The sequence below is a fragment of the Capra hircus genome, chromosome 22, assembly GCF_001704415.2.
Source record: "Capra hircus breed San Clemente chromosome 22, ASM170441v1, whole genome shotgun sequence".
Taxonomy (NCBI): domain Eukaryota; kingdom Metazoa; phylum Chordata; class Mammalia; order Artiodactyla; family Bovidae; genus Capra; species Capra hircus.
Window position 1 is genome coordinate 30,407,797 of NC_030829.1, and position 27,960 is coordinate 30,435,756.

At 41.3% G+C, this 27,960-nt stretch overlaps 1 protein-coding gene across 15 annotated transcripts in view; it reads left to right on the forward strand.

The window, feature by feature from the left end:
• The window catches only part of FOXP1 (forkhead box P1), a 624,629-nt gene that overhangs the window by 427,913 nt on the left and 168,756 nt on the right, over positions 1–27,960 (forward strand). Inside the window, exon 1 of one of the 15 annotated variants that reach the window (XM_018066806.1) lies at positions 20,587–20,604. The exons of 13 other annotated variants lie outside the window; for them this stretch is intronic. In XM_018066806.1, the coding sequence (XP_017922295.1) occupies positions 20,602–20,604 (3 nt within the window). In that variant the 5' untranslated portion in view covers positions 20,587–20,601. Of the gene's footprint in view, positions 1–20,586; positions 20,605–23,226; positions 23,464–27,960 lie in introns of those variants that run through there. One more of the 15 variants, XM_005695736.3, reaches the window with a different exon arrangement.

A 27,960-nucleotide genomic window follows, 5' to 3' on the forward strand; every position in this document is an offset into this window, starting at 1 on the left:
AGTTCCAAGCCTCCATATCATTTGGAAAGGTGAGATGCATGTATGTGCTTGATGCCAGGGCTAGATTGGGAGGAAATACCTGCAGACTTAAAAAGTCCCTGGAGGGTATTTAATTCAAGGCAAAAGTTTGGATTGTTGAGAGCTAAAATGAAACTTCGCAGCCACAGCCTTTACTAACTTAGCTACTTCTCCCCATCCTACCAGCATATTCGCTGGTCTGAGCACTGGTCTGGGGAGGCTGGAGGAGCGGGCGAGTTGGGATTCACAGATGCGTAATGGGAGGCACCTTCCGCACACGCATTGCAATTGCCAGGCAGACCTCTGTGCCTTTAACTGGTTGTTAAACAGAAAGCAGGATATGCTTATCTGACTAGCAACTCCATTGGTAAACACTCCGTCCCAAAGTTCAGCATTCTGATTTTAGGTGGGCCAGCGTGGGACTGGAGAGGTGGTTACCAGGGAACGCCCGCTCCAGGCAGGTGGAGAAGGGCGAGGGAGGGAAAGTTGGGTGCAGACTTGCTGAGTTGTTAGACAAAGCCTGTAAATACGTCAGCACGGGACGGGGGCTTAGAGCCTTTCCATTGCACCCTTCTTCTTGCGCACATGGGTAAACTGAGGCCCCGTGAACAGGACTGTGTGTTTGAATACTCACCAAAGCTAACACGTGTCATTATCAGTAACACGCCAGGCACTAGGTGGAATGCTTCCTGTGTGTTCTCTCACTGAATATCTTGACAGTTCTGTGCAGTTGGTACTAATGTCCTTCCCATTTTTCAGATGAGGAAACAGTGTCAGAGAATAAAATTGCTTCTTCAGGGCCAGAGAACTCAGAAGTTCCGGGGCTGGGGTGTAGGCGCAGGTGGAGCCACTGCTGTTGCCACCTCGTGCCCGGGAGCCTCAGCAAGGTGGTCCCAGGCATTGCTTAGCCTGACTCTCGTGGAACCCCATCTACTGCGGCAGATGGAGTGTGTGTGTAGGTGTGTATTAGTGTTTTATTGCAATGTAACTAAATACTGTGGATGGAGTAGCTTAAAACAGCATGTATTTATGATCTCACAGTTTCCAAGGAGTCCAGACCTGGTTTAACTGGGTCCTGTTCTTAGCGTCTCACAAGTCTGTGATAAAGGTGTCAATGGGGCCTCTTGTAAGAGGTGGTGTCTTCTTGTAAGATGGCTTGTTTAGAATTCAGAGAATTCAATTCATTACAGTCTTAGAACCAAGGCCCTGAGTTTCTAAAGGCCACCCTCTGTTCCCTGCCTTGTGGCCTCCCCTCAGCAAGGTAGCTTGCGTTTTCCAGGGCAGCAGAAGACTCTCTCTGTCCTCAAGTAGAGCCTCAGCTCTTCTTTTTAATGAGTTCACCTGAATAGGTCAGGCCCATCAAAGATACTCTTGATTATGTCAGTGCTAATTGGTAAGGGGCTTCTATTAACTTTGCAAAACCCTTTTGCCCTACAGCCTAATCAGTTCAGTTCAGTTCAGTTCAGTTCAGTCGCTCAGTCGTGTCCGACTCTTTGCGACCCCATGAATCACAGCACACCAGGCCTCCCTGTCCATCAGCAACTCCCGGAGTTCACTCAAATTCACGTCCATCGAGTCGGTGATGCCATCCAACCATCTCATCCTCGGTCATCCCCTTTTCCTCTTGCCTCCAATCCCTCCCAGCATCAGAGTCTTTTCCAATGAGTCAACTCTTTGCATCAGGTGGCCAAAGTATTAGAGTTTCAGCTTTAGTATCATTCCTTCCAAAGAATAGCCAGGGCTGATCTCCTTTAGAATGGACTGGTTGGATCTCCTTGCAGTCCAAGAGACTCTCAAGAGTCTTCTCCAACACCACAGTTCAAAAGCATCAATTCTTCGGTGCTCAGCTTTCTTCACAGTCCAATTCTCACATCCATACATGACCACTGGAAAAACCATAGCCTTCTAGGACGGACCTTTGTTTGCAAAGCAATGTTTCTGCTTTTTAATATGCTGTCTAGATTGGTCATAACTTTCCTTCCAAGGAGTGTCTTTTAATTTCATGGCTGCAGTCACCATCTGCAGTGATTTTGGACCCCAAAAATAAAGTCTGACACTGTTTCCACTGTTTCCCCATCTATTTGCCATGAAGTGATGGGACCAGATGCCATGATCTTAGTTTTCTGAATGTTGAGCTTTAAAGAAATAGAGGAAAACAACAGAATGGGAAAGACTAGAGATAAGAAAATTAGAGATACCAAGGGAACATTTCATGCAAAGATGGGCTCAATAAACAACAGAAATGGTAGGGACCTAACAGAAGCAGAAGATATTAAGAAGAGGTGGCAAGAATACACAGAAGAACTGTACAAAAAAGATCTTCACGACCCAGATAATCACAATGGTGTGATCACTCACCTAGAGCCAGACATCCTGAAATGTGAAGTCAAGTGGGCCTTAGAAAGCATCACTACGAACAAAGCTAGTGGAGGTGATCAAATTCCAGTTGAGCTATTTCAAATCCTGAAAGATGATGCTGTGAAAGTGCTGCACTCAATATGCCAGCACATTTGGAAAACTCAGCAGCGGCCACAGGACTGGAAAAGGTCACTTTTCATTCCTATCCCAAAGAAAGGCAGTGCCAAAGAATGCTCAAACTACCACACAATTGCATTCATCTCACACTCTAATAACGTAATGCTCAAAATTCTCCAAGCCAGGCTTCAGCAATACGTGAACTGTGAACTTCCTGATGTTCAAGCTGGTTTTAGAAAAGGCAGAGGAACCAGAGATCAAATTGCCAACATCTGCTGGATCATGGAAAAAGCAAGAGAGTTCCAGAAAAACATCTATTTCTGCTTTCTTGACTATGCCAAAGCCTTTGACTGTGTGGATCACAATAAACTGTGGGAAATTCTGAAAGAGATGGGAATACCAGACCACCTGACCTGCCTCTTGAGAAATCTGTAGGCAGGTCAGGAAGCAACAGTTAGAACTGGACATGGAACAATAGACTGGTTCCAAATAGGAAAAGGAGTACATCAAGGCTGTATATTGTCACCCTACTTATTTAACTTTTATGCAGAGTACATCATGAGAAACGCTGGGCTGGAAGAAGCACAAGCTGGAATCAAGATTGCTGGGAAAAATATCAATAACCTCAGATATGCAGATGACACCACCCTTATGGCAGAAAGTGAAGAGGAACTAAAAAGCCTCTTGATGAAAGTGAAAGAGGAGAGTAAAAAGTTGGCTTAAAGCTCAATAGCCTAATGAAGGGGATGCTAATTAATCATATCCACAGGTCCTCCCCATACCCACTGGAAGGCCATAGTAACAAGGAGACATGGTAGTATCCTGTCACCACAGACACTAACACAGATCCTTCTCATTCAGCTTCATGGAGGGAAAGAGAGGAGGAGGCAGGAGTGCCGGAACTCTGGGCTTGCTATGGTGCAAGGAGTGTTTGTAGGAGACAGCAGAGAAGCAGTGTCTAGGGGTACATGGGCATGGCAGCCCTGCAGTCGCAGGCTGCCTCTGCTGTTTCCTGGGCATGAGGTTGTAAAAAGGTTATTTGGTGTCTCTGTGCCTAAGTTTCCCTGTCTGTACACTTCAGATGATGATACCTCCTAGCAGTTTGTGATGACACATGAAATAATCAGCTTGCAGTGGAGCATGGCATGTGGTGAGCACTTGTCAAAGGTGTTAGTGTGTTTGGTGTCTCCTGTTTGAAGATCACAGGGACATAGAGACAGAAAGGTGGAGTTACTTTTTTTCTGTGGGGTTGCTGGAATCATGGGCCTTCAAGGTGGCATTTGTGAGTTCATACTTTGCATGTGACATGTGGATCTGAGTTGCGGAATTGAGTTATGTTTTGTTGGGAGGCGCACTGCTCACCTGTGGAAAGAGAGTCAGGGTGATGTAGTGGAAATAAGAATATCCTTAGAAGTTCTGGGACCAGTTTTGCCAATAATTATCTTCTTGGGCTACCACCTGCTTCTTGGGACCTCAAGTTCCTCGTCTGTAATAAAGGCCCTTGGGAAAAGGTAGGTTCTGGGATTGGCAGGCTCTCTAAGATGCCTACTAGGTTTAAACATCATAGTTCTGTTGGCTGGTTCTCTGCCCCAAAGTAAATAAGGCTATTTCTTTAGCTCTGTCCAAAAAATGAGACTATGTATGGGTGCCTCCCCTACTGGAGATGTATGAATGGGAATTTATTTAGCTGGGCTTTCCAACTGTGTCTTTCTCTCCAGAGCATTGGTGGCTGTGTCCACATCCCTTAAAATTGTCCTTTGTATCTTCTTCTCAGTGGCTACTTTTATAGGCTGCTTAATGTAAAGTAAAAGAAGACAAACTTTAGTGACCTTTTAGGTCTTTGGGTGAGTGGACAGAGATGAGCAGAATTCAGAAACTCCTTGGCCTGTTTCCTGTACACACGGTCCTTCCTCCACCAACCTTGTTCCCACATTGAACTAAGTAACCTTCCTATGATATTATCAGTCCTGATGCATGTACTAGTCATTGTCATTTTAATTTCTGTTGGTTGGAGTGAGGGTCTTGACAAAAGAAAATCAATAAAATATAGCATTGCAATATCTACTCATAAGCATGTATTTTGCAGGGGCTTGGCCATGCAAATTAATCCCACAAACAAATTTGTGCCTTTAACAGTCGAGCTCCCATTTGATAGTTGAGAAGACTGAGACTCGAATAAGTTAAATAAGTTATCCAGTGGTACAGAGTAACAGATGATTGAGCAGAGATTTGAACACACGTGGATCTGCCGAAGTTTGTGCTCCTATCCAGCAAGGTAAACAGCTGGAACATTGTCAGTGATTTTAAGCCTTGGAGCCTGCTCGTGACCTCCATCATGCCTGCCTCATCTCTCCTCAGTGTAGCACACAGTTCAGAATCCAGGGGAACTTCCAAGAGCTGAGGTTGGAAAGATGGAAGCAATGTAACTAGCTTCAAAGGACCGTATCCCAGGAAATACAAAAGGAGAAACAAGGATCTCTGTTGGTGTCCGCCACACCACCATGCCGGGTTCTCAAGGTTGAGCTAAAGAAAAACTCTGTTACAAATAATACATCTGATCTGCTTGTGGTGAAGACTCATAACTAGAAAATAAGCATGTGACAGTTCTTCATTTGAGTGTAAACCTAACTCATTAATTTAAATTACGGTGCTTTTGGAACGAAGAGGGGAAACTATAATAATAATAATAGCAAGTAATGGTCCCTTTAGAAAATGTAACAAGACATTAGAAATTTTGTGCTTAGGGAAGTTTGGAGGATGTACTTATAGTTAAGGATTAATTTTCACTTAGAGAGATCAAAAAGGTCTCGATGAGTAAGATATGTATCAAGTTTCAGGTTGGTTGTATTTTTTTTTTCCTCTTGCCAGACTGTCTGAAACTTATCTCAAGTATCATGGTAAAAAGAGAAGTGGCGGGTAGACACAAAAATGTAATAGATATATTTTGGGGGTAGAATATGAACTGCTTTTCTAAATGCATATCAAAAGGAGAATTTATTCCAGTTGAGTAGGTTTAATGATATAATTTTACCACATTAAATCATAATTGCTCCGTAAAAGAAAATAGAAATGCATGCATTGCCACTGACTGCCAGGCTGTCCCCTTCCATCCAAAAGCATCCTCCCCAGTACCTGTTGATGTCACCTTGGCTGACACCACAGCCTGTCTGTGGCTTTCCTTTGAAAATTTGGGGGAGGGGAAGGAAGGAAGAATAGTCTGAGAAATAAAAGAGTCTGCATCAAATATTTGCCATGGTTTTACCAAAATCATTTCCTGCTTTTAAGCTGCCAAGCTGAAGCTTACATACAAATAGATGGCACCTCTGACTATCTGGAACTTCATTTCTTAAACTTAGATCATGTATCAAGATGATTGGGATACCTGAGTTAGTTAGGAACTATGTAATTTCCAGTGTTATGGATGTTGATAATCATTTAAGTAAATAGTCATGATTGCTTTTGTGGCTAAGTGATTTCTAATCTCATTGTATTCCCTTCTCTACACACACACACACATACACACAAGGAAGGGAAGAAATGATTGCATATTTGGGTAAAAACAGAATGAGAATTCCAATCACACTTCTAGATTTAACAGAACCTGATTTTATGTCATGAACTGAATTCATCGATTCAGTGGAGGCATAGCTCATCTATGAATTTACCACCTAAACTTGAGAGTATGAACTTCCCTGTCTCTTTTTTAAAATCACACTCTAAATAATGCTCAGCTTATCTGACTAATAAAAAGCATAATGTAGTTTTTAAAACCACTTTATTATCTTTTAAAAATATAGTACTTGCTACCTAAAAAGAATATATCATATTTCATTGAATCTTTTATAAGATTTTCATGTTATATACTAGTAATAATATAAAAGTGAAGCAAAGTCAGTCAATCCATAGTCCTTTCTCACCTCATCTCTCTAAGAGGCATCCCAAGATTGGTGATGTTAAAGGAAAAGAAAACCAGTGCACCTTATAAGTTCTTAAAGATTTTACTCAACATGCTTGATAAGTTATAAAGCATAATATAGCAATCCTCACACCCAATCAATTCAAGACCCGTAACTTGCATTTCTTACCACAGCCCATGCACATAGGTGACCCTTCTCTTCAATTTTTCTCTCGTTATTGCTTTGCTTTTCAAACATACTTAAGCTCTTTCTCCTGTTTACCTGTAAATAACCTCAAGAGTAGAGGGCATCTCTGCTCTCTCCCACTGTTACTTCAGTGTCTGACACAAAACCTGGCCCAATGGATATTAACTCTTATTGACCAGGTGTATGATTGTTGGAGGCATACCCACAGTGACTGTACCTTACAAGGTATCGTTTAGACACCACTGCCTCTAGGAAATCTCTGACGGCCTGACTGTCCATCTGACTGGACACAAGCTTGCCTCCCTTTTGAACTGTCTCAGCAACTTTTCTTCATCACCAAAGCTGTACATACATTCCTTTCTCCTTTCAGTTCTAGCTCGTTCTCCACCCCTGCCTTCCTGCCAGGTTGGCTTAGGTGGAATTCCTATTGTTGTGGTTTGGTGCCTGACATAATAATAAAAGGTAGCATAGATGAAATAATATCTGGCACTTTACATCTGTTCTCACCAAATTGACCTAAAAGAGGTCAGCAGTATGACTATTCCCATTTCACAGATAAGGAAACTGAGATTTGTGAACATAAGCAATAAACATCTGTCAAATGAAGGAAGACAATGCTGTATCTACATTATTCTGCCTGAACATACTTCATTTTTTCTCTGAAGCTCAAGCCTTTATGTTGATCCTTGGGCATATTATTCAGAAATAAATGGGGGAAAAATTTAATGAAGTACATACAAAGTTTCTGAGTGTGGTTAGCAACTTTCTTATTGTTTGAGACATCTGTATTTTCTTTTACATTATTTACCTAATTTTCTATTGGACTTAACTTATTCCCTTATTGGTTTATAGAGATTCTTATGTACCTTAATTTTTAGATCTTTTTTCCTAATTTAACTATGATATGCACGTATTTACCCAATGTTTCTTCTTTTTTTTTTTCTGTTGCAATAAGTTGAATCTACCTCTCTACACTAAATTGGAGTCCCAGTCACAGCCATTTCCCCCTAGCAAATGTGTTTAGTAATAAAATCTCTCCTAGAGAAGCACCCCATACTCTTAATTTTGCATTTCATTTCTGTTATCACAGGCCCCGACAATCACATTTCACCTACTTAACATTGTGGCTGGAAATAAGTTTACTCACAAAATAGGGATCGGCACAGTAGAAAGGAATTAGCAAAGTAGATAATGTATTTACATTTTAAAAATTGGGACTTGAGTCTTAAAGCTGAAGTATTAACTTGTGCTGAGTGTAGGAACCAGTGTTAAGAACTTGATTTTGTGATTCCACAGCCTGGCCTTTTCTACTGTGCCAATGTTTCTGTGATACAATTTGGAATGCTGGTTTAGCCATATTCAATTTTAATATACTTTTATTTTTTAGTGGTTTAGTTACAAATTCTGAGCTTTTTGTTATTGTGCTCAGAAATGCATTCGTGCCTCTGAGATGACAAGAAAATTTCCAATTTTACAAAATATTAAATAATAAATTCAGGTATCAATTTTTAAAAATATCTATTGTCTGTATACAGCACAAAGTTGTCAGGAATCTGAAGGTGGCATCTAAAATTGTCTTTTAATATACTTTGCCTTTCACAAGTACAAGGATATTTCAAAATAAAAAATACATAAAATGAAAAATAAATTCATACATGACTAGGATCATAAAAGAAACTCCCTACCTTGGTGCACAATCACTTATTCATTCAGTTATTGACTCATCCTGTTTATTTAGTCCCTGTGGTATACAGAGATGATTTAGACTAGAAAATACTCCTGTTAAATGCAGTGGGGATTCCAGCAGTATGAACTGATGCATCTTTTCAAAGGATCCCTCAGCTGTAGTACAGAGGAGAGATTTTTAGGGGGCAAAGAGGGAAGTAAGGAGAGACAGGTAGGGCAGTGATACCCACCTGTAATAAACCCAGAATTTGGTCAGAAGAAGCAAGATTTAAAGCTGACTGCCGCGAATTAGGGCCAGAGCACCATTGCTGTTGCAGAGATGCTGGCCAGTTCAGGTGTCCAGATGAAATACTACTTTGAACCTGGAGCAGAGCGGGACTTTGTGTAGGGGACCATTCGCAGCAAAGCTGGACAGGTGGCAACCCTGCTCACTTGGCGCCAGCAAGTGGAGCGGGCTCATGGATGATGGATGGCTTTACATTGTTCTGAACACAGCACAGAGTGGGGGCAGCAGGGGGATGACCCCTGGGGAGCTCAGAGAAGTCTCTGGGCTTTTCTTACACATTGTCTTCCCCTTAGTATCCAGCCAAGGTATTAACTCTGTGTTCCAGCCACATTTCCACCGAGAAATGTCACTATTGCTCCATATACTCTTGTCCATGGTCCTGGTATTTATATTTTTACACAGTTTAACCTGAAAGTGTGTGGAGTTTTGGTGAAAATGAGACAATTAAAATAGTTTGCAAAGCACAGTGAAGGTTTTTTCTTTTTAAAGGTGGAAAGAATGTGATGACATGCAATGTATTACTATGTTCCTCCCTTTCTTGAATGTCCATGGACATTTTCTGCTCAATCAGTGTTTTATTTTTTTGCGCCTCATTTTATAACTGATTCTTCCCCTTGACTTCCCAGTCTCAGGAGACAACAGTATTTCTCTTAAAAACCCAGAGGGCGAATGGGTCCTCTGTGTGTGTTGGTTTGCCAAGACAATTCTCATGAAAAGGACTAGGATTGCTAAACCATTTTTTAATATAAGGAGGTCTGTGTTTGGGCATTGAAATTAATTTCCCTTATCTCACCATACAAATAGCCACCCTGGCTTTTTTGATTTATTATCTAGGATGGTTCAGCAGCACTAAAAACAGAGGACGAGAAGACATCACCTTTACGTGGCATCATTAGTCACAGCATTAAAAGCATCACCCTGAGTGGGGTGCTTTGCACAAGCTCCTGCCATACCATGAGAACACCCTGTTTTTGTCCTGTGTGCCAGAGACATTGGGCCCGGTCATGAATTCCAGGCTTCATTTTTTAATTCTTAATAAGTCACCCCCACCCTAAAATCCTTCTTGTCTTTCCTCCCTAACATACTATAAAGGAGCTTTCTAGATTGCACGTATAATCCCTGACTAGAGACAAAGTACTGACTTGGAGAAAAAAAATATTATTTTTTATTTACTTTTTAGATTTTTAAAAAAATATTGGAATAAAGTTGATTATGCAGTGTTAGTTTCAGGTGTACAGCAAAGTGCAATTAAATTCTATGTATATCTTTTTATGCGTATATCATATCTTTCTCAGATTCTTTTCCCATATAGATTATTACAGAGTACTGAGTATAGTTCCTGCGCTGCACAGTAGGTCCTTGTTGATTATCTACTCTGTATATAGTAGTGTGTGTATGTAAATCCCAACGTCTTAATTTATCCCTCCCTCTCACCTTTTCCCTTTGGTGGCCATACATTTGTTTTCTAAGTCGGTTTCTGTTTTTCAAATAAGTTCATTTGTATCATTTTTTAGATTCCACATATAAGTGATATCATATGAGACTTGTCTTTCTATGGCTTCATTTGCTATGATAATCTCTGCGTTCATCTATGTTGCCGCAAATGACACTGTTTCATCATTTTTCATGGCTGAGCAATATTCCATTGTGTAAACGTACCACATCTTCTTTATCCATTCATTTGCTGGTGGACATTTAGGTTGCTTTCAAGTCTTGGCTGTTGTAAATAGTGCTCCAGTGGACATTGGAGTGAGTAAAAGAAGCTTATCTCAAAAGACTGTATGCTTTATGATTCCATTTATATGACGTTCCTAAAAAGGCAAAACTACAGTGATGGGGAATAGATGAGTGTGGCTAAGGGTTAGGGATGGTGGGAGGGTGTGAATATGAATGGAAGTACAAGGAAGTTTGGAGGGCAATGGAGCTATTCTCTATTCTGATCATGGTAGAGAGTGTATGAATGTATACCTGTGTTAAAATTCATGGTAGTGGACACCTCCCACACCCCAAGAGTCAATTTCACTATTTGGTAACTTAAAAAGAAAGAAACCTGCACCCCAGCTTCTGCACATGACCTGTAGGTTGCAGCGTCTGTCTCATTCCAGCCAGCTGCTTCTGGCATTCTCGCCCCTCCTGCCAGGTCCTGTGCACTCAGGTCGCTTGTGTTCTCTCTGCTTGGGACTCTCTCCCACCTCACCTGGGTTCTGGGATCCTTTGCTGCTCAGCTGTGGGGACCCAGCACCTGCTCTGGGTGAGTCGCCTCTGCACACCTGCCCCTGGCTCTTCTTAGGGGCTGCCCTACCCCGTCAGGGTGACTTCAGGAGAGTGATTTTATTGTTTACTCCCCAGCCCTCCTGGGAAGGTGACGAGTAAGGCAGTGAGGATGAGAAGGAAATCAGTGCCCTGCACTCACAGGCGAAGGTCAGCCTTTATTTTTGTTTTACTTGTGTCTTTTTTCCTGGCTGCGCTGGCCCCTGACCCCCTGGCTGAAATTCCTTACCTCCTTTTGCTCTTTCAGCAGGGGAATCCTCTTTTCTGGCTTTGCCCAAACTACTTGTTGAAAAGCAATAAATCGTGGTTTTAAAGACCTTGATAGTCTCTTTTTTTCCTTTGAACAAATGTAAAATTACGTGGAAAATCATGATGGCAGAGGGGTTTTCTCACTTTTTTCCTCAGAGATTAGATGGGTTTTATAGTGTACCATGAAAAGGCATTAGTAGTAAAATCCTTATTATGGATATATTTTTGCATATTAGGTTGGCCAAAAAGTTCATTCAGGGTTTTCCATAACATCTTACAGAAAACCCAGAGTAAACTTTTTGGCCAACCCAGTATTTCCTGAGCCCCATCTTCCAAATATTTCCCAATTCCCTTGGGGAAAGAACAGACTTTTGAGGGGGAAGAAAAGTAGCTTCTATTCTGGAATCCACAGCAGTAGTAATAATAACAACACACCAGTATTTCTATGGTGCTTACTGTAAGTGCCAGACACTGTCCTAAGAAGCAGTTTATATATTATTTCACTTACTCCTCATGGCAGCCCTAGAAGGTAGTAGTGCCTTAACTTCCCTTTCATATGTGTGAAAACCACAGCACAGCCCAGGCGGTTACATCAGGGTGGAGGAAGCTGGGATTTGAACCCAGGCTCCACCTTCCAGATGCCTGTGGAGCAGATGGAGGAAGGAAGACGGGAGACCTGGTTTTCCTCCTCAGGGCCCCAGGCTGACCTCTCTTTCCTTCTCTCCTGGAAGGTATCTCCACCCCTTTGCATGGTCTGTAAGATGCTCCAGAATGGTTTGGGATGTTCCTTTTCTTGTTCATCCAAAGATGATTCCATATTTGTCTCTTGATCAGTATTAACACAGGTCTTTGGAATAATTGGAAAAGCGAGCTAAAAATCAAAAAGACTCACGAACGCAGTTACCAAACTCACATCATATCTTGAATTGTGCTTTTACAGCTTTCAAAGTCCTCAACTCTGTGTTCTTCAAAGACGCCCCTCATCATTTCCCATTATCATCATCTCTTTTTACAGGAGCGGAAGGTGAGGCCCACGGAGGAGTGACTGGCTTGTCCTAGTTCACCACATTGACCCTTTTAGGACTGGAAAGCAAGCTCAGTTTTTCCCTTCTTTTCCCCTTCTCCCGTCCTCTTTTCCATTTAAGTTCTTATTCTTTGAATAAGAGAAACTGTTCCATTTTCTTAAGATACAGGCAATGTAATTTCATCTTTTTTTCTACATATAATGATTTTCTTTTGCTGTATAAACTCATTACCGTGAACGTAGCAGCTTAAGACATCCATTTATTGCTCTCAGTTTTGTAGGCCACAGGTCCAGACATATACCTGCTGGCTTCTGTGCTCAGAGCATTAGGAGGTTCAGTGTGTCCGAGGGGTTACCCAGACTGAGTTCTTGTCTGGAGGCTCTGGAGAATAATCTGCTTCTTAGCTCTGCCAGGTTTTTGGTAAAATTCAGTTCATTGGGGTTATAGGACTGAGATCCTCATTTCCTTGCTATCAGTCAGCCAGGGGCCACTCTTGACTTCTAAAGGCTACCCACAGTTCCATGTGATTGCCTCTGACAGCACTGGTACATCACATCTTTCTTGACTCTTAAATGTTGAACTTTTCTGTTTCTGATCCCTAAACCCTAATATAAACTGCAAAATATGAATGAAGTCCATATGATTCTTTCAGGTCTGCTCAAATTATCTCCCTCTCCTAAGGTCAGCTGATTTTGAACCATAATTACAGCTGCAAAACCCTTCAGATTAATACCTTGATAGTGTTTGCTTGAGTATCAAACAAAGGGTAGGGATGTGGAAGGTGTTCTGAGAATTCTGCCTATCGCTGATGCATTACAGTGTTAAAAAGAGGTAAAGACAGGAAGAAGGGCTAACTCTAATCTCTGTTTTTCAGTAGTAATTACATAAATTCCTTTTTGCCTTTTGCCAACCTGATGCATTTTGTATTTATTAGGCCATGTGATTAAAAGCATATTCATTGTCTGTGCAAGCTTTTTGTCTTAAAAAAATTGAAAAATAGATGAGGTGGGCATAATATTTTTGAACAACGCAATTAACTGTTACTATTGGTACGTTTTTAGCATTGTTTTGGCATTTTTTAGCATTGTTTCAACCTATTCTTTTTTTCTCAGCCTCTGTGGCCCAGCTCCTTGAACTTTCTCCCTCCACTCCTTGGCATCTCCTTGCAGGTTTTACCTTAAATATCACCTCCTCGTGGACAAATTTCCTGATGGCCTTACCTAGCAGGTGAAGAATGGCAAGTCCATGAAGTTTTTATTCAGGCTTCCTTTGTAATGACTCTCTAATTACTTCCGGATTTGTGGATTGCCAATATCTTATCTGTTTCTCATAGACTGTAAACCTTGCAAGGAGAGACTTCATAGGCCTGGTGTCCAGACTATGCTTGTTCAGAGGAAGCATCAAAAATGATGTGTAAATGAAAGGTTTTATAGAAAAGGTAACTGTAACATTTGTTGAGAAAAGTTGCTAGAGTAGTGAACCAAGTTAATCATGAGGTCACTGCTAAAGCATTTGTTGTTTGAAAAGTACCCAAATGACTGTCATAAAGATCTTGAAAGAGGGGAGATTCTGAGGAATGGTGGTGCCAAAGAGGAACAATTTCCATATTGTCCTTTGAAATAGGCAGCGCCACTGGACAGGAGGTGAGTGAGGTGTCTGCAGATCACAAACCACCTGATGTTTGCAGCACCGGTTCCTGCTAAGTTTTAATGCCTGAAGCCGGAGACCTCTTTCCTCCCGGCCTTCCTTTGAACAGCTCCTCTCTCTGATTTTCTCCTAAGCTTCATGTTCACCTCCAAGCAGTCCTCCACCCACTTGACCTGGGGCAAGTTAGCCTTCTTGAGCCCTATTTTCCTCCTCTGGAAAATGAGTACAATAATTCGCACCTTGAAAGGTCATTGGAAGGACAGAAGGGCAATGAATGCAAACATTTGACTCACACTGAGATTAATAAATGTTATTTCCATTATTAGACTCTGCATATCTGACATGGAATTGAAGTGCTCATCTTAACAACTGATTTTTTGGAAATTGTTATAAAAGAAAGGGTTATGGTAGATTGTAGGGTCATTAGAGAAATAGTCTTCTTACTTGATTTTTTATCATCATTTACTAACTAAAGACTACCTAGATTGAAATCAGTGTATTTTATGTACAGCCATCCTAAAAGCACAATTTATCTACCTTTTTCTTTTCCCCTCTTGATGATTCAGAAGTCACTCCAGAGCCTTTGTACTCCTGTGAGTCTTTATTTTGAACTCCAGTTAGCATTTTATTTTAGCCCTGTAGAAGTATTGGTCACTAGCAAGTTCTGAAAAGCAACTTGTGCCTATATGTTCACCTCTTCTCATTCCTTAATATATGATAAAAAAAAAAAAATCATTTGTTGCACCACACACAGACTGGCTTCCTCCGCCCAAGGCCTTCCCAGGTGCTCCTCTTTTTGGTGGCGAGGACTCTCCCACTCCAGCTTATTGCTGGGAAGCGATAGAACTAGAGCAGTAGTATCCTTGGAGCCTAGAAGTGCGGGTAGCGGGCCTTCAAAGAGCTCATTTGCCATAAAGTACCAGAAGTTGTTCAGAATCAAGCTCTTCTCACATTTCCGAGGAGACTATTTTAGGGAGCAACAAGAGCAGAATAGATCCATTTACATTTCTGCTTCTTCTACCACTGTAAAAGCACTTATTTGATGAATTCTCAGGGCCACTTAGACAGTCTCAGCAAATACAGTGATGAGAGCATAGAACCAGAGTCTGTTTTGTTTATTGCGGGGATGGTTTCTACACTCAAAGCTGCATTCCTATTTTTTCATTAATTTTGCCTGCCTTTTAATTCCCTGAGTGCGATTTAGAGGAGTCCATGCGTCGTTTTGTGGCAGTGGCGTTGGAAGTCTGTATTTCTGATTTAATTCCTGCAGTGTGAATTCAGAACAGAGGGCCGGGAGACTCCTGTGCCCCAAATTAGCTGGGAGAACTTGGACAGTTGGCTCAGCATCTCTATGTAGGCCCCAATTTCCTCTCCGGTAAAATGGGACTGTTCACTTCTTATCAGGGGGTATAATATAATAAAAGGAAATGCCCTGCAGATGTGGAAAAAAAATGTAAACACCATGCACCTTTCATTTTTATTTTTAATCTGAGATTAACATGCAAAATCAGGATGCTGCCATTTTCAAAGCTGTTAGCCTGCATTCATCATATTTCTAGGTGAAGTATCTGAAAGTGATTATAGGTAATAAATATCTTTTTTTAAAAAACTTATTGCAGAGGCAGTTTTTCCACTGTTAATGAGGGTAATTTGACTTGGTTGAAGGATTGCAGTTCTTAAGAATTAATGCAGTAATCCAATTCAAAGATTTAAGGAGATCTAAGATTTTTCACAGGTCGCGTGCTAGTGAATGTGCTGCTCTCACATAGCAGCTAATGGACTTGAACGCCGGTCTGTCATTTACTGTTCCCTCCCCAAGAGCAGCTATGCCCTTGGTGGTGAGTCTACTCTCCAGGCATTGCAGGTTATTTAGAAGTGTGGTGTATTTGTAACACTTTTGAGAGATAGTATCCTATTTCTCTCAGCCCCTAATTACTATAAAAACTGGGGTTATCTTTCTTAATTACACGTTTGAATCCTAATCTGCTAAGGTCTGAGGAATATCAGACTCAGAGGAGCTGCCTTCTCGCCTTTCTTTTTCAGAGAAAGGCCTTTTGTTTTGTTTTGTGTTTTTCAGTGTGTTCTTAAAAGCTAATTCCTGTATCTTTGTATTTGTATCTATAGGTTAATTCATGTGAAGACAAAGGTTACCATACATGGTATTCATAACTTTCCATTTTTGATAATGAGGTATTAAGAACAGCTAACAATATTTTGTAAAGCCTTATTTGTAAAGGATGGTAGAAATGCTCTTCTTTCCCAATTCCATTATGTTTCCTAAATTTGAAAAAAATCCCATTTTGAAGCAATTAGAAGTCTGTCCTCTTTCCATGTGAGTGTGCACTCAGGAACCTTTGTTCCTTAATTAGGAAAAGAACTAGAGCTTATTAATTGTGGTTCCAAGTGATGTCTGCTGATTGTTGGGGCACTGATCCACCACAAAGAAAGATCTAGTCTAGATCTGAGAGGCTACCAGCATTTCTGAGAACCAGTGAAAGATAAATAAGCAGCAGAAGGTCCTTGGATGGTCGACCTCACATCTTGGCCTGTCCTTAAGGGCCTGGCTAACTGCTCATCAGTTTTAAAGCCACAGAAATTTATGTACTCACAGAAGGGGGCAAAGGGAGAAGGTGCAACTTAGGTAGAAATATAGAAATATAGAACTTTGCCTCCATTTAAAACCTGTGATCTTTGAAAAAAAAAAGGAAAAAAGAAGTCAAGACTCTCTTTTTGATTTCTTGATACTTAGAGGACCTCATCCAGATGCCTGTAGATGTTATTGAAAGTGAATGAATTGCTGGCAAACATGATAGAAGACAGATATCCTGATGTTTTCCAGGCTGATTTTCATTGCTGGCATGAGCAGAGGAGGCATTGCAAGAGTTCTGAAAGCTAAAACTCCCAAACTGGATTGGCAAATCCTTAGGCCTTCATCTTTGTCATCAAAAGAGAGCCCTAATTTCCACGACAAGAACAGACACTTCCCCAGCCTCCAAGACAGTTAAAGCATCTGCATGTTCCCAGAAATATGAGTAGTACAAACGGTGGACGCATCTCCCTCGTCAAGATCTGGGTTCCAGACACAGGGAGGTGAGCAACTTGAGTGGAAACTCTCTGACCACGTCGATGCTGTTGTCCTGTGGGTTGGCTGGCCTGGCAAGGGAAGGCTGAGATGAAGGATGAGAAGAAGAAAGCCAAATGTCAGTTTGGAAACCATACAGTGGAAATTCGCACCTAATTTGAGGGACAGTTGCTTCTCTTCCAGAAGATTCTATCCAATCAGATGGCTACCATCCCTGCCAGAGGATAAACTGCCTTTACCCTTTCATGTTGATGGAGACATTATTAGCAAAAGGGAGCACTTCATAAAGGTGGCAGAGATCTGGCAAATAAAGGCATGATACCATTTCCCCTGCGCTGATGATGGTGTGGGTCAGAAACAGTGAATGAGGAAACAGATATTTCCCTGAAATGTTCTACCCTTTAGAGAGACATGGCCAGCTAGCAGACATGTCTCTCTATATTTTTACATAATAATAATAATACATATTTTTATATAATTTACATATATATTTCTCCATCAGTCATCTTTTTTACTTTGTATTTCTCAGAGAAAGAAAAATCGATTTTAAAATGTAAAAACCTGTTCTTCAATTGACGATGCAAAAATCTCATTGCAGTATTTATTCCAAACCTGCTCTCATAATGTTCAGTCAAGGAGAAAACAGCAAAAAACAGTTGTTGATGGACTTAGCACAGAACTGGATTAAATAAGCATTAGTCTACTGAAGCTGATTACAGGAATATGAAAATGCAGTATCTTAATGGTACATATTTTTATGTGGCAGCTCAGTTGCCTTTCATTTTGCAGCTAATATGTCTATTCTTATGAGTCATTTACTTCTTTAATTACCTTTTGCAGGCAAGGCACCATGGTATATTAATGTGAATGATTTTTACTGCCAGTTTATCATACAATGCCCCAGAAGTTGAAAGGCGTAATTGACTTGGAAGAACAGCTCATGAAGGAAACAATATTTAGTTGACAGTTTTCCTTGTACTCTCTGTTGACGTTTATGAGTTTACACTATGCTAAAGGAGTAATAAACACAATTTTCTTTCAATAACAGGAAAGGGTAGCTTCTCGAATACATTTGTGGAAAAACACATTTGTTCATTTCTTGAATAATATGGAAATAACACATTTCCAGTGATAAGACCTCTCAGATTGCCAATTGAATTAAACCTTTGAAGGTGCATTTATAACCTGTCTCGGAGCATTAGGAGATATTAGGGTTCATGTGATTGAATCGATTTAATGAATATTTAAATTATAGACAGATTTGGATAAATCATATTTAAATCTGGGTGTTAGAGGAAGACTAGTTGACCTCATCCTCCCAATTTCTGGAGGGAAGCAAAGTGGGAAGGGAGCTGGGGAACTGTCTGGAGGAAGATTTTCTTTCGCCCAAAGTGAGGGGAAGTCTGACAGTGCATTTTAGGGAAAAGAAAAGGGGGCCTGTCAGTACAACTCCTTATAAGGTCTGGGCTTTGAATGGTTAAACTCAAGACCTGGGTGGGTTGCTGCTGTTCTGGGGTCTGGAATGGTGCCTTGAGTTGATGGGGCCAGTGAGCAAGTAGTCTTGTTTTTAACCATCATTTCCAAAGTCCCCTGGGCCCTCCACTGGCTCGCTGGCTTTGGGTAGGCCCTGGTTTGGCACATCGGCTTCGAGGGAGTTAAACTTTTCACAGTTTTCTGGATTGTTTGCAGTTCAGTCCTGTGCAGCATAATGAAAGTTTTCTAGCCATCTGTTGTTAAGCTGGCGGAGAGCAAGGCCAGTATATCCAAACAAAGTTCTGGCCTGCTGTAAACGGAACCTGTCGGTTTAGCATAGCTTTCCTGACCCCTCCAGCGAACGGGGCAGCCCTCTGTACCAGGCACTCACTGCATGGAGCTTTCAAAAGGGAACTATTTTCGGGGTAGGGGGTGAGGGCCTGTTTACTTTTTCCCTCCATGTTCCTCTCACTGGCTTGGACTAGTTTATACTTAATCTTTAAATGGATAAATGGTTACTTGTGCCCCCTCCTTTTTTGGAGAAGGAAGAATTCGATCTTAATAGGAGATTGTACCTTTTAGAGCAAGGTGTGAGTGTCTACAATGTGTGTGTCAGGCACCAGCAATTTAAAAGGGTGTTCTACGTGTACACCCGTGGTGGATTCATGTTGATGTGTGGCAAAACCAATACAATATTGTAAAGTTTAAAAAAAAAAAAGGGTGAACAACCAAAAATAAAATAAAAAATAAAAGGGTGTGCTACCCAGTAGTTCTGTTTCGCCATTTTGTCTTGCAGGATTTGGGGACAAATAGTCCAGGCGGTATAAGCTCCTATATTTATTACTTAGCTTATATAACTAAGTATTTAATAACTTTAAAAGGACTCCCACCCTCCCCTTTCTTCCGCATTTTATATTTATTATTAGAAGTTTAATACACAGCATAACTTAGAGAATAGCCATTTGAATGTGCTCCTGGCTCTGTGGGTTGTTCCCTATCCTCTGTTCTTATTTACAAGGTATATTATGTATGTATGGTCTTTAATGGCCCAGCTTGACCTTAAAATCGTTCCGCTGTTTTGTGTTTTTCTGTAATATGTTTAATTCTTACTTCCTGTTTCACAGTTTGCTTGGCTCTGTATGAAGCATTCCTGCCCATTCAGATCCTTGATGTACATATATGTCTGTCTCAACACCTGTCTAAACCTACCCCTCACTTCTGTGGGTTTCCTCTTGTTAATGACACCTCATAGATGCTGTTGTATTTTTATCTTGGTCTTGCTGCAGTGTATTTCCTGTCCAGCATTGGTTACATTTGTGCTCTGTTAAGAGAGGGCTCTGGGGAGCCATTGTCAAACCTCTGTATCCATCTCAGTCGATTAAAATATCCAGGGAGAATGGCCACGGTCACCGAATGACTATGTCAGCCACTCCCCTGGCTGCCTCAGCCCCTCTGGATGAGAAGCAGACCACAGCCCCACATAGTAGTTACAAAGAAAAAAGGTACCGAAAGGAGGCACATTTGTCTAAAGCACCCACAGGAGGGGGTTTGGATTCAACTTTAACTGCCATCCAGGAATGTACATGGGTCAGGGATACCATAAATGGCTGTGGGGTGCAGAGGGAGAGCAGAAGAACCAAAGGGATAAAATAGGAGATACAAGGCTTCTCCTTTAAGGGACCAAGAGTTTTGCAAGAGCGAAAAATATTCAATTTAAAATTTAAATGAATGCACTTACTTGGAAATACCATATAGTCATAATCTGTTTGTAAGGTGACTGACATATAAAGTGCTTTTTTGTTTTAAGGTAAAAAAAAAAATGTATTCGGGGTAGAGTTTCGGGTGTAAATGTCAGGTGCAAAGTAACGTGTGTTCAAGAGTCAAGCAAATAACCTTGGCATTTAGGACACTGCCTTTTAGAACATGAAATTGTTTTTTGTTGTGTGTTCTTTTCTTTCTTTTTTCAAAGGAGGACTACATTCAGGGGTCACCTATTAGCTGTGTTTTTGCTGTCTTAAACTCAGCCCTTCTGTCTATTAAAATCAAACCACTGTGTAAACATTCCAGTGTTGTTCTTGGTCTCTACAATGGCCACGGGGATCAGGTTTCACCTGCCTGCACATCTTCAAGCAATTAGAGCAATTAGCGTGAAGCCATTTCACATTCAAGGATTCAAGGTCTACGGTGACATTCAAGTCCAGGAGAAGTCTGAAAGGGAGAGAAAGGAAGCGGCCCAGAGCATGGCTACTCTTCCATGGCCCTAAGCAGACAATTTCTCTTTTAAAAATGGTAACTCTTTAATGATAGTGTTATGAGGTTTTTAAAGGACAGATCAAAAGTTGTTTATATCAAAAAACCCCAACAGTCATTTAATTATACTAATGAAGGTCTTTATACATGGCAGATTTTTTAAAAAGACTTTTAATGGTCGTGAGAAATGAAGTGTTCCTGCTCCTTGCATCACCGTGGGGGTGACAGCATTCTTTGCAGAGGAAAGATGCATTTTATAATATATAAAGGGATTTACATTGCGCTGTACATGGTCAGCCTCCCAGTTTGGGGTAAAGGGAACCATTATAGCTATGTTGAATATTTAGTTGGCAGACTTTTGGTGAGTAAGTATTAAAAGCAACTTTTTTTTCATGCTTGGAGAAGACTAGTGGCAACTTTCATGTATGGAACTAGTACAGTTTAAAGACAAATGACCAACTTAGCACATCAGACAGCTGTGTAAGCGTGACCGAAGGTGCCTTTTAACAAAATCAGCTCAGAATCGGGGAGAGTTTTTGTTGTGTTTGTTTGTTTTGTTTGTTTTTCGAATGTGTAGCTTAGTTACCCAGGAATCTTGTTTGCATGAGGCAAACCCTTAACTGATTGCAGCTTTTTAAATTGGTTAGTAGATTTTTAAATCCACATTGCACTGTTGGGTTATTATGCAGAGATGAGAGGAGGGGCTAATTTTCAAAATCCATGGGTGCTGCAGAGAAGATCTGGCTCTGTACTCCCTGGAGGTGTTTGCAGTCAGGAGTAACCGCAGGCTAAATTATAATTTGGAATTCTGTTGCCCTTTAACCTGATGCTGCCTGTTCACATTCAGTGTTTGTTAACAAACAGCTCTAAGCACAAAATTGTTGGGAGAATTACTTTTTCATTATATGCACTGACTTTAATTAGAATAAGCGGCTTATTTTTAAAAGAAATAATTGTGTGCCTCTAAGAAAGTTCTTGCCATAATTCCTTTATGAAATTGCCTTAGTTGACTTCAAAGCGAGTAGGTGTTAAACAGTTCTCTATCCATCGCCCTGAACACATCTATCTGTGTGACGGAGTCTGGAGCATTCCTATTCATTCGGTAATGAGCCATTTTTAGGTAACCGGACTGCTTAGAGGTCTCTCACAGGGCTCAAAGCAGCAGAGCTCTTCTGTTGGGGGCTGGCTTTCCTGGCGCCCAGGCTATGTGCCTTTTGAAACTGCATTACAGATCAGATGCAGATGACGCTAAAACCATGCAGCATGCTGGACACTGAGCAAGGTGAAGGTCTATTTTCCTTGCCCCTTGGAAATGGATTGCTAGGAAGTCATTTGCAGCGTTTGTAACTAGATTGGCTGAGTTAAACAGGAACATTTGAATTGGACACTCCACCCCTTCTAAAAGTGGAGAGGCAGGCATCTAAGAGCTGCAGGGCTCAGAAGGGAGGTAAGGCAGTAAACCAGATTCCCCCCCCCCTTTTTTTTCCTCCTAGCCTTATCCTCTGTTTCTCTGATCTGCCTTTTGAACTGTTTTTGTGGCTGATCAGTTCCACCTAATATGCCTCTTGATTTCTGCTATTGTAATACTCAGGCGACATGCTGTTCTCTTGGTTTTTATAAGCTTTAGATGCTTCTGCCTGTCATATTCTGGCGGTTTATCTTCAGCGTCTGGATTTGCTTTCAGACTTGAATGTCTATCAAGCTGCCGTTGCTTTGAATGTGAGATCAAAAGAAGATGAATTCCAGTAAAAAATTTCCTTCTATGAAGAAAAGATTGGGGCCTATGTAAACATCCCACTGACAGTTCCCAGTGAGTTATTTTCGCCGAGTATTAGCACCTGGATGACAGACAGTCCAGCATTCCAAGCTCAGTAACGAATCAGTTGCTTCCATGGCAGAGCAACATTGCCACAACAGCAGTGCATTTTTAGAAGGGATCCTTTTTCTTCCTCTTCCCCCTCCCCCATGTCTTTCCCTTTTTTTTTTTTTTTTTTCTTTCTTTGAATATGGCTGTTCAACTCTTCATCCTATTTTTCAAGCTGACTTCTCTGCCTTCAGCGGTTTACTTTTCTTCACACTATCTGTCAAGTTACTCGGGTGACGGAAGACAGGACTTTGACAATTAGTTTGGGGAGGGTTCCAGAGTGTTCCTGTAGACAAACCGGGCATCTGGAGATAAACAGGTAGTTGGGTTGATTGCAGAGAAAGGGAAAGCAGCAAAAGCAAGCTCAAGGGCATGTCCCTGGAATGCAGGCGATGTGCTCTTTAAAAACACATGTGACAAAATCCTCTAAAGTGTGCAGAATCTGAATTTTCTTTCTTCCTTTTTTCTCCCCCCCCCCCCCTTTGAGGCATCCTGCCTATGTTAATGTCATCACGAAACTATCTCATGAGCAGGTTTTCCAAAACCCATGTCGCTGTGTGTTTGTCTGGGTGAATGAGCTGTGTCTGGCTAGGGCTTGGACTAGCCAGGGCGCAATTCTGATGCTCTGTCCATGCTTGCAGACCTGGAGTGATTTAGATAGAGTGTAGCCTGAATAGATTTCTTTAAGTGCTAAATGCAACTTTGAAAATTACCTGCAAGCTCCAACTGATCTTTCAGCTTTGAAAGTGAAGAATTACTTGAGGAATTCTTGCGGTTTCTTTGTCATTTAGTGAGAGCCGGGGCAGCTACTGTGGAGGCAAGCGTCCCTGAGGTTGCCTACAAAGGGCAATGTTCCAGTGTGTTTTCTCCTCGAGTGTACTTCAGCCGCACAGGACTTCCTGTTTATTCAAACATCTTTTTTACCACTCGGCAACCCCCGCTTCACAGAAACAGCCAGAACCATCGACAGCAAGAAGACGGAAATCCAGAGGCAGACAGTGCGAGCTCTTTCGGTCAAACTCTTCATTTTCTCTGTAAGTGTCCAGAGGAAAAGGAAAGGAAAAAAGAAAAAAAAAAAAAACCAACGGAACATTTTGCTGGGTGAAACTTTAAAAAGTAGGGATCCACTCCTGCGCGAACATTCTCTGAAGGGCAAAATTAGATGATCCAACTTGTTTACTGTTCTTTACCCCCCTCCCACCCCACCCCCCACCCCCATCAAAGCCGTTTTTCTTTCTAGAGCCTTGAGAGGACCGGTTCTTTCTAACTCCTTAGTGATTCAGTCTTGCTTTCAAATGCTTCTTCGGGTAGTCTCAGCTAAGCCAGCAGCCGCGGGTTGTCAGGACCGGTTTAGGGGCTTGAACGGAGATTAGAACCTTGCTCTGCTTATTTGTGATGGCGTTCTGTGTCGCCTTCTTTTCCTTCCTGTTATCACCAGGAGCCGGGGGTGGGGGTGTGGGGATGGTGCCTGGGCAATTCTGCGTCTGCCGGATTGTCCTCGATGCGTGCATCGTGACCCCGTCGTCGTCTGTGCATCGGTCTTGATAATATTTGTACCAATTTCATGCCAATAAAAGTCAGACTGCTGAAACAAGCACGGTCATTATCTCATTCATATTACTATTGTTTAAACGGAGTGAACTGCAAAAAGGAAAGAGAAAGCCCGCCTCACTTTCTGAGATGGTTGTTAACTTTGATGTGGGAAGGGTCTTTTCAGAATGCTCATTGTGGATAATTAGGATGGCAGGGAGAGCCCTCAGACCCGGGCTGCTGCTGCTTTCTGTGCCCAAGAGCCATGTGGTCGCTCCTGGGTCCTTTCTCTTGGAATGACTTTTTCAACACATGGTTTGTCTTTTTTTATTTCCAAAGGTTCCACCTTTTCCTGTCTGCTGTGGACATCCCTTGGGCTCCCCTCCCCTCTCCCCACACCCTTCCCCCAACCCTGACCCCCAACTTCAGTATAATTGGTAAGCCAGGTGCTAATTTTTTTTTTTTTTTTTTTACTATGTACTGGTCAGGGAATAGACAGGAAGTAGAAAATTAGCTCTTTTGATCTGAAGGGAATTGTTACTACTCTACACCTTGTTTGTTAGTCCCCAGACTAAATATACTTAAATTTTAACCTCTAAATCAACCATCTATTAGAACAGAAAAAGGAGTAGGCTCGGCCATTGTCCCCCCACCTCTCAAGGAAGAAACATTTCAGTATATAAAATAAGTAAGTGCATGTGTGTGTATATGTGTATGGCTCTTGCTAGGCTGACTTTTTCATGTTCAGAAGTTGTTCTACTTTGTGAGGAAAAAAAAATTACGTTTGAGACTGCCTTAAGGACAATTTGTATAACAGTAGGAGTAATTGCAGGGAAAATGGAAAGAGTGACTGGAGATATTTACTCAGATGTTAGTGTAGGTGTGGGGGCCGAAAACCCAGTGTGGGAACAGTGGGCTGCTTTTCTTGGTATCGCAGTCTATTTGATGACCATCAAATTTCCCAGCTCGCTGGTTTTGTTTTTTCTGGATGGCATGTTTGATTATTTATCAGAAGGGGAAGGGAGTAGCTGAAGCAAATAAACATGTGACCAAGTTCTGTTTTGTTTTCCACTCAGAAAGCCGTGCCCTTTAACAGACATACAGAAAAGAATAAATGCATTGTTTTATGATAAAAGGAAATTATATGTGTCATTTTCTTTTTTTTTAAAGGCAACCAAGTTAACCCTGCCTGCATGCCTTCTGAGAGTCTGCCCAGCTGTTACTGAGAATTAATCTATTGCGGTGGATGATTTTATGGCACAGGATTTCCCAGGATTAGTTTTCTGTAGTTTGGCTTTTCTAGATGCTTTCCTTAGTTATGCCTGCCTCAGTAGCTCTGTTTTTATGATGTGTGTGAGTGAGAGAGAGAGTGTGTGTTTGTGTGTATGTGTGTGTTTTAAATAACGATGCCATTGGGGTAAATCAGCAGTTCTTACAGTTTTGTTGAAGGCTATATTATGACTTTCCATTGAGACATAAACAGCTCAGTTAAAGGAAAATATACCAGAGTTTCTGTAACCAGTGAGCAGCAACATTTTATTAGTGGCCAACTTTTGCTTCTCTCTTAAAGCGTGTCAGGCAGGTGGTATCCTTCAAAGAGTCTGCTTATAGGTTTCGAAGATACCCTCAAAACATCTTTCCATCTTTACTGTGATGACCTGCAGGGCTGTTGGTTGTCTCAGATCAAGTCCTCTAGAGACCTTGGGAAGGTCTCGAGTCTACATGAAATGTAGATTTTTTTTAAACAAGCAAACCAAAAAAAAAAAAAGTTTTCTCTTTGTTTTCATCTTCTGGCAGGGCTTGCCTCAGTGCCTGGAGACGTTCTTTATATATAGGCACGCACTGACCTACATGTACATGCACAGACGGGCACGTTTTGTAATGACTGCAGCATGATTTTGTGCAGGGGCTGCCCCCTGTGTCCACACCCTGAACAAACGATGATCCGAGGCATAGTGCCTGGCCCGGTCATATCAAGCCCTTATAAACCACAGCTGAAAATCTGTTTTGTTGCCTATACTGTCCTGGAATGTGAATTGGAAATATGAACACAGAGGGATTCCCTCTCCATTGACTATATAAGGGAACAATGCAGTCAACCCTCAAACACAGTGTAGCTTCCATCAGGATCGCCCTGCATGTGTGTGTGCCTGGAGGTGGCTTCGTGCTGGAGAGGCCAACCGTGGAAGCGCGAACCTTTCCACTGCCTCTCTTCGGCACCTTGGGTGACTCTCCAAAAGGCTACTTGAGTTGGATCATCATACTTTGTATTTATACAGGGCCTTTTGTCTGTACAAATCAAAGTGCCTGACTAATGCTAACTCATTAATACTCGGAACACCCTTGGGACATAGGTAGGCTGTGAAGATGATCCCTCTTTTGAGGTGGGAAAACGTCCTCTTGTTAAAATAGTTTATAATTTCCGGGTGTGTCTGTATTTCATGGTCAGGCAAGACCTGAAAAGGGGATGATCTAGATGCCATGAGGAACATTTTTCCTGTGACATACTCAGCCCTGACCACAGGCAGTCTCATGAGAAAGTATTTTGCCATGAAGAAACTGGACTGGAAAATAAATCTAGTGCACAGTGTTGATGGAGATGGAAGGGAGGAACTGCTGGAGAGTAATCGTGCTGACTTTTAATCTCTTCAGCATCAAAGTTAGGAGTTTTTTAGTTTTTTTTAGGGGGGATACAGATTGGGCTAAAATTTGATTTTTGTTTTGTTTCGCTTTAACTCAACGTGATGTTGGCAATTTAACTTCCACAAAAATCAAGTTAGTTGGTTCTTTGCAGAAAAACAGACACTGCTCATTGGCTGTGCAAAGTGAGAAGTTACTCTGTGGTTGTGAACTTGGGGGCAAAAGATTTGAAACGTTCTGTTAACCCTCAGTGTTGCTGTGTGATTCTTGAATTCTCGTGTGTCTTGGGTTCCTTCCTATGGCTACTACTTAACAGAATGAAAACTAGTCACATGCCATCTGCAGTTTTAAGTCTACGTTCAGACCTTTTCTGGAAGGTTTCTAGAATAGGGTAGGGGCAGAATTTAGGTTGTTTGGTTCCCAGAACTGTTTGTTTGTTGGAAGCTGAACATAGAAATTAAGTTTGAAAAATCTGTATTCAAAGTATGTTTTTAATTTGAAAAAATGATTTTCAAAAGTGTGTAAATGATGGTTCCAGTTTTGCTTCAGAAAAGTAATTTACATAAGCATGCCCCCAAATGTTGGCAGGGTATCATATGTAGATGAGGCTATTATAGTTGACTTTTAATTTTCTGAATTAACCTTTGCATTTTTCGTATCTTCCAAGAGGAGTAATAATTTTTAAGTGCTTTTCTAAAATTGAAGTCTAGTTGATTTACAGTGTTGCATTGTTTCAGGTGTACATCACAGTGATTCAGTGCTGTACCAAATCTCTGTATATACACATATATATGTATATGTGTATGTATTCTTTTTTGGACTTCCCAGGTGGTGCAAATGGTAAAGAACCAACCTGCTAATGCAGGAGGCATAAGAGACGTGAGTTTGATCCCTGGGTCAGAAAGATTCCTTGGAGGAGGGCATGGCAACCCACTCCAGTATTCTTGCCTGGAGAATCCCATGGACAGAGCAGCATGGTGGGCTACAGTCCATGGGGTCACAAAGAGTCGGACACGACTGACGCCACTTAGCACGCCTGCACATGTACATCCTTTTTCAAGTTCTTTTCTACTATAGGTTATTACAAGATATTTAATATAGTTCCCTCTGCCCTATGGTAGATCCTTGTTTGTTTTCTTATTTATATATAAAACTGTGTATATGTTAATCCCAAACTCCTAATTTATCTGTCCCTCCCACTTTGCTAATCATAAGTTTGTTTTCTATGTCTTTGAGTCTATTTCTATTTTATAAGTAAATTCATTGGTATCACTTTATAAAATTCCACATATGAGTGATGTCGTATGATATTTATCTTTCTCCAACTTAAAAACTGAAGCACTTATTCGACATCAGATCCT